This window comes from Mustela nigripes, chromosome 6, assembly GCF_022355385.1.
Source record: "Mustela nigripes isolate SB6536 chromosome 6, MUSNIG.SB6536, whole genome shotgun sequence".
Lineage (NCBI taxonomy): Eukaryota > Metazoa > Chordata > Mammalia > Carnivora > Mustelidae > Mustela > Mustela nigripes.
In genome coordinates, this window is record NC_081562.1 from 53,083,345 (window position 1) to 53,094,866 (window position 11,522).

General features: G+C 35.8%; 1 protein-coding gene across 4 annotated transcripts; it reads right to left on the bottom strand.

The window, feature by feature from the left end:
- Window positions 1–289: 289 nt before the first annotated feature.
- On the bottom strand, window positions 290–10,871 carry KLRB1 (killer cell lectin like receptor B1). Of its 4 annotated transcripts, XM_059404721.1 has the most exons (7): window positions 10,706–10,871; window positions 7,367–7,465; window positions 6,609–6,683; window positions 5,529–5,683; window positions 5,038–5,147; window positions 1,175–1,304; window positions 291–936 (listed from the first exon to the last, which is right to left on the bottom strand). In XM_059404721.1, exons 1-7 carry the CDS (start codon window positions 10,803–10,805, stop codon window positions 823–825), a joined length of 783 nt encoding a protein of 260 aa, XP_059260704.1. In that variant the 5' UTR covers window positions 10,806–10,871; the 3' UTR covers window positions 291–822. The 4 variants fall into 4 exon arrangements, with proteins under 4 accessions (XP_059260707.1, XP_059260704.1, XP_059260705.1 ...); XM_059404724.1 differs by lacking the exon at window positions 7,367–7,465 and having other exon boundaries at window positions 290–936; XM_059404722.1 differs by lacking the exon at window positions 291–936 and having other exon boundaries at window positions 1,152–1,304.
- Window positions 10,872–11,522: the final 651 nt, after the last annotated feature.

Here is an 11,522-nt window from a genome sequence, read left to right on the forward strand (position 1 = left end):
TGACAAACACTTCAAAGTCTAAGTAATTTCTTTCTTAACTTACATAAATGAATTATACTTTGGGTTTTTGACATATTCAAAATTGTATATTAACAAGTATTATAAATCATTATGGAAAACAGAAAGTCAAATGTTATTTTGGTCATCATAGTATGTACTAGAATTTATATAATTCAAATTGGCATTGAATGATTAGAGTAAGTGTATATCTATTTTCCAGAAATTTTATTATAAGTCTCCAGTATTATTATTTATTTGATCTCCATAGAAGATGTGGCATGTTTTAAAAAAAAGTTAACACTCATGTAATTTATCTGAATAAACATTTCCCTTTTGTTGAAAAAAAACACTTATTTTCCATTAAATAATGGAGAATTTAATTGCATATTTCTTGCAGCATGAATGTGAGCCATAGAAAGGAGACATGGAAAACAGAAGTAATGAGAAAAAAAATGTGAAGAACATTGGAAGGGCGGGAAGAGTGTAGATCCCTTTCTGAGATTCTTTGGTTATGAGATTCTATCAGAGTCAACAGAATGGACTTAAGTCAATGTTCTGCCACAATCCAGTTGTGTAATGATATGAAAAATCATTGGCTATGAAATAGTCACAGGACTTTAGTAATCTTTTACTAAAACTATTCAAGAGGTGAGCTAAGGCATAGAGGAAATTGATGAAGGACACACATATATGTCAGGACTGGAAACCATTTCTCTCAGTTGTTCTGGGCTTCTTTCCATAGAAAATCACTGTATCTTAAAAATGATACATGTCGGGGCACCTGGGTGGCTCAATCGGTTGAGTGTCTGCCTTTGGCTCAGGTCATGATCCCAGCGTCCTGGGATGGAGCCCTGCATTTGGCTCTCTGCCCAGCAGGAAGCCTGCTTCTCTCTCTCCCTCTTCCCCTGCTTGTGTTTCCTCTCTCACGGTCTCTTTCTGTCAAATAAATAAATAAAATCTTTTTAAAAAATAATACATGTTTTCCCCATATATTTGTTTCCTCATTCATTTAATAAGCAGATTAGACATGAACTTCTGTAAGATCCACAGTTCACTTTGCATTACTAAATACACATTAGGCCAGTTTAGCTGTCTATATAGTTGAAATTGCAGAGACATGTAATGAAGAGTAAAGAAATTGAGAGGGAATGTATAGTCAAGACTCAGAACATACTTTATTTCTGACAGGTTTTAGTTCTTTTTGGCAGATCCATCGATTTTCTGTGTCACAGTAGTCAGAAACAATTCCTGTCTGTGAGATGAAAACACAGCTGCTTTCTTGAGTAGAACCAGTAATTTGTAATCTGTGGAGCAAAAGAAAAGCTTCCCTTAGTGTTTCGGATTTTCGCACATAATCAATTCTCCTCATGTAGCCAGTGTCTCCTGTAAATTTCAGGCAACAATGGGATGCTAAATTATTAAGTATAGCATAAGTACACAGTCACAAATATAATGGTATAAAATTTTTCAAAAAAATATTTCATTTTTTTATTTATTTAGAGCACAAATAGGGGGAGGAGCAGAGGGAGAGGGAGAGAAACTCCCAAGCAGACTCCATGCTGAGTGTGGAGCCTGATGTGGGACTCAACTCTGGGCTGGACATGGGGCTCAATTCCATGACCCTGAGATCTGAGCCACCAAGGAACCCTGAAATAACCCTTTAATTTAAAGCTCTACCTATCTTTGGAACTTGCAAGTTCATCTTCACTGGAAAAGCATCTCCTCTAACAAGAAGCTTCATAATAACATATACAAAGAAGACAAGCTTTGGAAACTGGGATTCTCTTCTTATTCTTATTCTATCATTAACATATCATGTGAAATTTCATTACTGAACTTCAATTTTCTTAAATATACAGGACATAACCACTAATATTTGGGGGAGACATTGAGATGGCACATGTGAAAGTATGACAATGCTTAAAAGTAAATGTAAATGTAAAGTAAATGTATTAAGTATGCAGTGAGTGAGGAACATACAGGGTCTACAGATGGACACAGCTAGGAAAAGACGCTTTCTTTGTATGGCATGTGGTCAGAAGTTTCCTTTTTTCCCCATTCCAGATAGAGGTTGGAGGGTGTGTGCTTCAACATGCCATTAGTTCCAACAAACAGGAGGTTTGGGGTTCACTGCTGGTGAGGGTGAGAGTGGAATAGGCAGCATTAGGGTCAGGTGCCAGGAATGGGGTGAGTTCAAGACTCACGTATGTGTTTCAAACCGAGTGGAGTGGTGGCTGTGGACAGGGTTCTGTCACAGCTTTTCTTTGTTACTTCATTGCATTTCTTCATGCAGTTCCTTGGTCCTCAGTGGCCAATCTGATTCTTCCCTAGTGTCTGACACTTTTGTCAAATTATGAACTTCTCTCAATGGGGCTATTGCCGAAATCCACCATGTTTTATTTCTTCTATCTTTTTGATCCCTTCTTCAGCTTTCAAGATATATTTTTTAATGCTCAGATGGACAGGCCAATGACTGTCTTTCCAAAAGGCTATTAATGGCTTCCCAAGCTTTCTTTGACCAGATCTCAGATTGGCTCTCTAACCTTATCTCATTTAATCCCTAAACAGTCCTGTGAGAAAAATTATCATCACTCTCTATTTTTCTCTGTACCAGCAAGCCAGGCTGACAGTTAAAATGAAGGCAGAATCTGATGCCTTTTCTACTATAACCCGATACCTTCTACATTTATCTGATCACCACCATCTTACTCAAAGCATCATTTTTATTCCAGAGTAAAATGGAATGTTCAGCTGAATTTAATTCATCCACTTTACCTATATTTCTGCTCAGAGACACTTCAGTATGTTTTTCAATTTCATTATGAACCTCAGTAAAATAAGTACACATATGTTAAATTGAATCAACCAAAATTAACTTTTACTGTATGTCTTAAAAATTAAAAGTAAGTCAGTATCAAAATTTCATTTATATGTAAAGTATAGGATATAATACCCAGAAAGCATATAAAAATATGAGGACAGATTTTTATGTGTGTTTCTGTGCTCTGTGTGTGTGTGGTATATGTGTAGAATACATGTGGTGTATATATGTGTTGTATATGTGTAGTGAGTATGTTTTGTGTGTGGTGTGTGTGGTGTGTGTGGTATATGTGTGATGTGTGTTTGGTGTATGTGGGTGTTGTTTTTGGCGTGTTTTGCTGTGTGTGTTTGTGGTGTACATGTGGTGTGAGGATAGATTTTATTTAACAAAATGAGTATGCTTACCTTTTCAGGACACTTTATTTATTTATTATTTATTTATTTTAGATTTATTTATTTTATTTTATTTATTTTATTTTTTTATTTATTTATATTTGACAGAGAGAAATCACAAGTAGATGGAGAGGCAGGCAGAGAGAGAGAGAGGGAAGCAGGCTCCCTGCTGAGCAGAGAGCCTGATGCGGGACTCGATCCCAGGACCCTGAGATCATGACCTGAGCCGAAGGCAGCGGCTTAACCCACTGAGCCACCCAGGCACCCTAGATTTATTTATTTTAGAAAGAGTGAGAGAGCACAAGGGGGAGAGACAGAGGGAGAGAGAATTCCACGCAGACTCTGCTGAGCACAGAACCCAACATGAGGGTCTGTCCCGTGACCCTGGGATCGTGACCTGAGCCGAAACCAGGAGTCAGATGCTTAGCCAACTGCACATCCCAGAACACTTACTTTAAAGTAATATTTTAAAGAATCATATTTGAAACAATAGTTTAGAACATGGGTCAAACAATGTGAAAATGATCTAATGAAGCCAGCTTTTTTTCAATGTTTAACACTTTCCACTACAGCTTTGATAAACTTGAACATGCTCCTGTGTTTTAAATTTCATGTTTTTTCCTCATATTCCTCATGTTTTTTGAATGGTAAAAAATTTTAACTATAATTTATGCAAATTTGATTGAATCAAAGACTAAAAAATGTGACATAATATCTCTTCTGAAAAATTTAACAAAAAGTTTTTTTTAAGATTTTATTTATTTATTTGACAGAGAGAGAGATCACAAGTAGGCAGAAAGGCAGGCAGAGAGAGAGAGAGAAGGAAACAGGCTCCCTGCTGAGCAGAGAACCTGACACAGGACTAAATCCCAGGACCCTGAGCCGAAGGCAGAAGCCTTAGCCCACTGAGCCACCCAGGTGCCCTATCAAAAAGTTCTTTACAGAAACATTATTGAATTCCTACATGTTTTTGCTTCTGATGAAAAAAAAATACTCTTCCCTTGTTGTACAATTAACCATGAATTCTGTTAAAATATGTAATTTACCTGTGCAGTATCAATTCAGATTAATCAAGCCATATTTATCCCATTAATCAAGCCATATTAATCCCATTTCCTCAAATAACTGTCTCCTTTACACCACTAGTTAAAATACACAGCTGACCCTCAAACATGGGTTTGGACTACACACTCTTATGCATTTATTTTTGGATAAATAGAATACATTTTTCACGTTTATGCTTTTCTTTTTGGATAAATAGAATACACTACTGTAAAAGTCGTTTCTGTTCTTATGATTTTTAAATAACATTTTATTTTTTCTATATTGTTGTAAGAATACAATATAGAATATATATAGCATATAGAATATGTGTTAATCAGTAAGCTTTTGGTGTGTCTGGGATCTGCACTCTGATATTTACTTTTTTTTTCCCTCTTATATTCACTGTTCCACGGCTGATTGTGACCAACCAAAGCATGTTGTCCCACAACTTGAAAAACACTACTTAAAAATTTTTGCATGCTAAAAGCCACCAGCTAGAGATGTTTAATTTCATGTGCCTCTCCCAAAAAAGTTACTCTGTTTCTTGTCTCCACTAAAACCCTTTTGCAGATTAAAATAGATATTGCTATGATGTCTTTTCACATATGGAACTTTTCAACCAACCAACTTCAACATCATTCATCTTAGTCTATTCTGAACCTCTTAAAAATTTCTAAACTAAATTAAAACCACAAAACTCGATCTTCCATAACAGTATTACTATCGTGAAATAAAACCTGATGTACAGTGAATATTCAAATTAGCTGGTCTAATACTCACACATTTGAATTTAAAAATGAGCCATTAATCCACTTCCATTTCTTTTCTGATAATGTTAATCCAATCCAAAATAGCATTCCCTTTTCATTTATCCAGTTTTGTATGAGTTTCTACCAATGAAATGGAAAAAAAAAAAAAAAGGTTGAATATTGAATTGGCATTAGCTATTCATGGTTTGCATTTTTCTACTCGTTCTCTAAACCAGAGTTCAAGTGTACCTAGTCTATTATATCTTTCCTAACTCCCCATCAGAGTTAATTATTCTTTCTTTGTGATATTATTATGTCTACATTTATACTCTTATTGTTGTATGCATCAAATAATATTCAATTATTTGCTTACACCTGTGCATAGTCTCTCAGACTGTGAGCTTCTTGAAGTCAAATTTGCTACTTCTATCTGCATAGAACATTTGGGCTAAAGTCAGAAGATCTTGGTATGGTTAGAAAAAAGTGCTGAGTTTTACTAAGGTATCTTATTTAATTATTTACCAATTCTTCCTGATCTTGAATAAGCAGCAAACTGGATTCTTTTGTGGAACAATCAATCAGACTGTCATTCCAAGTGTTGGGAGCACGGGAAAGAAACAAGCATTTTTCTTGGAGTAGATGCCATTCTCCTGGGCACTTTAACAGGTTTGATTTCTCTGAGGTAAACAGAAAGAAGAAATAACTAAGTGTTATATTTCTATCCTGTCTCCACCCACCGCGACTAATCATACATGTACAGGTCATTGTAAATGCACAGAAGTCTCTGATTCTCACTGTGAGAACAACAAATGAATTTTATTATAATTTAAGGTTTTTGAGACTTACTGCTCATTCTGGTATCAAGAAGTGCAAATTCACGACCATGAACTATATTGAGCATAAATGGAATTACAGTTATATTGAGCATCAGTGGAATCATACATAGAATATTAGAATAGGGAAAGACCATCAATGTCATTTAAGCAGCCACGTCCTACTTTTTAATGCACTGACAGAATAATTTAAGTCCACATAATCAGATGGTGGTAGAAGTCAAAACTATTCCTGAGTTTCCTGTAATAATAATTCCTACTCAGCACTAGGTCTGACTCCAATATGTAGTTTTCCAAAAAATGTTTATTTTAAACAACATGCAAACTGCAAGGTAGATAATAATTGATTTCACTAAATTAATGACAAATTCTATGGAAAATTTCTTATTGCCAAATTATCTATTTGCTAACTTCAGGCCAAAAAGGACAATAGTTAACTTTTTGACATGCTCATTAAGATCATCAAATATTTCATGTGAGCCCTAGTTTACTTTTTAATGTGTTATTTGACTATTAATTATTGAATATTCTAGCAGCAACTTCTCATGAGGGGGCATGAGCTGGTGATTAAGATCATAGACTTTGATGTCTGGCCACAGGTGTAATTTCCGTTGTCACCTCTTACTAGGTGACTAAACAATTTACTTATCCTTTCCTTTTCTCAGTTTTGTCAAACATAAAATGAGAAAAATAATGCTACCTTAATGTAAGGTTTGGTATCTGTCAAATATGGGCTATTATTTTTAGGAAGTTCAAGCTACCAAATTACCTTTTGTTTCATTCTTGTTCTCTTGAACATCCACTTGGCTTTCCTCTATTGATGAGTTTCGTCTTAAGAGTATCACTAATAAGTAAGGAGAAACCATTAAGAAGATTAAATGCTGAATGTGGTGAAATGGATATGTTATATTGATCATGTTAGGAGACTGTATTATCTCAGCAAGGCTGATAAAGCAAGATAAAGCAATAGTAATGTCGTAGCAAAGGGTCTAGAACACAACATATGTGTTAGAACACAGCATACATACACAAACAAACAAACAAACAAGAAAACACATGGAACAGTGAACTCACACAGACACTGACTTACCTGCTATCTACTCTTAAGTTGTTTAGACTCCTGACCAAGCTTTTTTATCTTCAAAATGAATATAATCATGCCTACCCCATGGGAGAGATCGCCTAGTGCATTCTGGAATTTAGTAACACTTAAAAAACTGTAAATAGGGGAAATTTTTATTTCTCTTTGCCATTGTCATGTTTTTATTACAATTGTGATCATTTACAGGTTCTGGGAGCACATCTGAAATACCTCATGAGATGATCAGAACAATTAGGAAGAGAAATGTGAAAGGCGAAAGTTTGCAGAGGAGGTTGGGGCCGAGCATTGTGTAAAACGTTGTTTTGTAATTGTTTTTATTTACTAGTCTTTCACTAAGTCTGAGGTGGCCAAATGATGTTGATACTCCAGTATTTGTGATAGAAATAATATAAGTATTCTGAAGCAAATGATCTTGAATCACTTACCTGAAACACTCAACCCAATCACAGTCAAAGTAAGAACAATAATGGCAGTACAACCAAGTTTCAGAGCAAACGGATGCCAAGATGAACCTTGACAGATGTCTGAGAAGTTAAGAAAATACACTCAGTTAACCCAGTTGAGTACATCTGGTATAAAAAGCAAGGGCGTTTGGGATCACATATAGGCAGATTCAGGTTGGGAGCTGGGAGCAGGGAAGAACATTTATCAGACATATTAGGGTCCCAGGAGGTGGATTCTCAGTCAGATCCAGCTGAGGCTTTGTTCATTGATAAAACAGAAATATTTATGCTTGTCTTATGGACAAATGATCACTGTAATCAGGTGGGATAGATGTGGAAAAGGCTTGAAAATTGCCAAGCGCTGGTGTGAAAATGAAGGACATACCCTATTGTAGGGAGTAAGTCAAAGGACTTTGTTTAGAAAGGATGGCCTTCATCCGGTCAAGGTATTTTAGAAAGAGCTCTACTGAGGCTCTATTTTGTGTTAAGCACGATTTTAGGTTCCGGTGATATACTACAATTCTGTTCTTAGACATGGATTCCTCTACTTTATTGTTATCTAAAATAATTATTTCCAACTTGAGTCAGATGCATGACATTAAGGAAGAGTGTTTTGTGAAGCTGCATATTATTTTCAGTATTTCAATGAATGTAACATAGCACAAACTTATGTCTACGACATTGCATATTCTAACAAAATATCAAACACATTTGTATTTCTCTGTAATCATATCTTTTGTAATATATTGTATATCTCATGTTCATCAGAAATTGTGATTGTATTAATTAATGAAATGGAAGCCTAAATTAATCATAACTTTATCAACATATTTTGGTTCTCAACATCTTATTTATTTAATTTTAAAAAAGATTTTATTTGTTTACTTGACAGAAAGAGAGCACAAACAAGGGGAGCGGCAGGCAGAGGGAGAAGCGGGCTTCCTGATGAGGTAGCTTGATCTCAGGACACTGGGATCATGACCTGAGCCAAAGGCAGATGCTTAACCGATGGAGCCACCCAGGCATCCTGGTTTGAGACATCTTTTAAGTTTTGGATTTATAGGGAAAAATCACGAGAGTAATTTTCTAATAAAAATATTTATCCCACAATTCTTTCAGGTCTTGACTCCAGTGTCATCTCGCCATCACCTTCTGTAAATATTCCACTTGATACAGTCCCCTCCCCCAAAACTAAATTCCACTTCTATTTTTTTATTTTCCTCAGTTGCACTTAATATCATATGAACTTTTTACATATACTTAGTTCTTTGTTTATCTGTGTTTATAGTAGTATAATATAAATGTAATAAAGGAAAATCTTTTTCTCTGTTTTGTTTACTGCTTAGTCTCAGCACCAATAGCATGCCTGGCACATAGGAGGTGCTTATTTTCGAATGAATGAATAACCTCTAGAGGAATTTTGCCATCACCTTGCATATTTTTCTAAGGGACCAAACGCCTTGGCTGTGACAAAATAGGTCACTGATCACATCTCTGTCTGGTTTTACTGACTCCTTTGTTTGTGCTCACTATTTTACAGTAACCACAGCCTGAAAAATTTGGCCAAGAAGCTCAGTAGTGGTTTCATAACAAATGTAGTATCAGGTCAATGGTTTTTAATGACACATTTTGTTTTTTCTACTTTTTTAGGTTAGCTTTCAGGATGATATTTTGTAGGATAAAAATATAATCAGACCAGACAAATTTTCTGGACCACTGATTTGGGGTTATAGAATAGCTTTTGAAGAAAATCTCCCTGCCTCTTTTCTCTTCCCTTTTTTCTGACATTCCCTTTCAACACGATCTTCCTTTCTCTCCATTTTTGCTAGATCTAAATAGGGTAAAAGAACTCCTACTCTGTCCCATAAAAAAATAACTGTGGATAAACCAAATCCCAATTGTAGTTATCAAAATCGTTCAATTTCCCTTAACCACTATATGGACAGTATAGTGAAACTTATTTAGTAATCCCTAAACCTTTTTTCCCAATTTAGAACATTGATAATTTAATAGTTGCAAGCCTATACCAAATCATCCTAAAAGGATATAGCCCACATGCTTAGCACAACATGAAATGAATATCTGGTTAGATAAAAATCCCAATATTACATTTGGTTAGATTTCAGAAATTCATGATAATTTCATATGTATTTTCAGCCTCGTTCCTAGTCTTTTTTCACCCATGTCCAGATCATGGCATCCCTCACCCATTACTTCACATTACACTTCCCCATTTTATTCCCCTGCCACAGAAAAGTGCTGATTTCAACAAGTATCAAATAAGTTCGTTCATTAATGGTATTCTCTAGTGTCTCATGGCTTATCTCCTTCTAAACTGTAATACTTTTTTTTTTTAAGATTTTGTTTATTGATCTGTCAGAGAGAGAGAGAGTGAGAGTGAGCACACAAGCGGTGGAAGTGGCAGGCAGAGCAGGCAGAGGGAGAAGCAGGCTTCCTGCCAAGCAAGGAGCTTGATGGCAGGACTTGATCCCAGGACCCTGGAATCATGACCTAAGCCGAAGGCAGTGGCTTAACTGACTGAGCCACCCAGGCATCCCTAAACTGTAATACTTTTCCAGTATCAAGTTTCAAAGTCAGAAACTATCACATGGTAATTATATTGAAGTCTTTGATCTTGAATATGATTTTCTTTCAGAAAATTTCTCCCCCTTCTCTTTGGAGAAGGAAGGATGTTAATCATTAAGCTTGTACTTTACATTGTGAAAAAATACTATAGAAGTGAATTCATTAGAACTTAATCTTAGTATTTTGTGGAGGGATTTGGAATAATATAGACTGCCATTACAAGGTAATGGCAGGTAGTAATGTGTCTGTAAAAATATTACTTTGTTTATACGTGTAAAATATTTCTTCCTGGTTTTTAAGGCTCAGTAATAGAAGTGATGTTCTATGTTCACACTAGTGTCTTTAAAAAAAAAAGATTTATTTTTGTATTTATTTGACAGAGAGGGTGAGTGAGCACAAGCAGGGGGACTGGAAGAAGCAGGTTCCTCACTGAGCAGCCTCCTTGATGGTGGGTTCGATCCCAGGACCTTAAGATCATGACAGGAGCTGAAGGCAGACACTTAACTGACTGAGCCACCCATATGCCCCCACACTGATATCTTGATAAAAAATGATATCTATAAGGTCTGTGCTTTTCTGCACAGTTACTGTTACCTACAGACAAACTATGCTGCACCACCATAACATAAATATAGGACTGCTGCTCATCCTCAGAGCAGTGATTTAAAATCCTAAATCCAAGAAGAAACTCTGGAAGATAAAACAAAGGCCAAAAGGAAAATTAAAGGTACCTACCTTGAGGAAGTGATGGGGGTGATGAACTTGTAAGGCAAGAACCCCTGGATAGGTTTAAGTCAGCATATACCACTTGTCCATCCATTGCAAACAGGGGCATATGGCCCTGAACTTGTGTGTAAGGGCAGACTCCAAGTTCTGTGAATGAAGATCAGCAAAAGGAAGTGCCCAGTCTGAAATGCTTTGTTGTCTCTCTTGTATCCCCTCCCACCCACACTTTTAGCTGTGGGTTTTCTCCGTAAATTAGTGAGACAATCCACTTATTGGGTGTCCAATATACTTAGATACGTAATATCTACCTTGCTTAATAACCTGGTCTGTATGACAAAATTCGGACAAAATTTTGTCGTTATCTTTCTAACCATTCCTTTTGAGTATCTTTCTCGGGGTCAGAACCAGGATGAGGCAAATGAGACATTCATTTAGGAGTCTCCAAAAAGACTCAGTAATCAAGATAAATAATTAATTAATTCAATGTTGCAAAAAATAAACATTCATGCAAAAAGTGGCAGAATGCCTTTTAAAAGCTCTAAATTCTTCCTGAAATATTTGTGTTCCAAATAAAGTTGCAAACTATGGAAAAGGGCATCTAAATGTGGAAATGGCCACTTGTAAGATAATTTTTTAAAAAAGTATCTATAAACCACTCTTAGCTTAGTTCTAAAGGCACTTGTGAGTATAACAAAGTTTCTATGTAAGTAAAAAAAGAAATTGAAATATGCCAGAATTATAGAAAGTGGAGCACTTAAGTCTGTGGAATTTCCTCTTTCAAGAATTTTTGGGTATAGGACCTTGGATGTCACCAAATCTGACATTC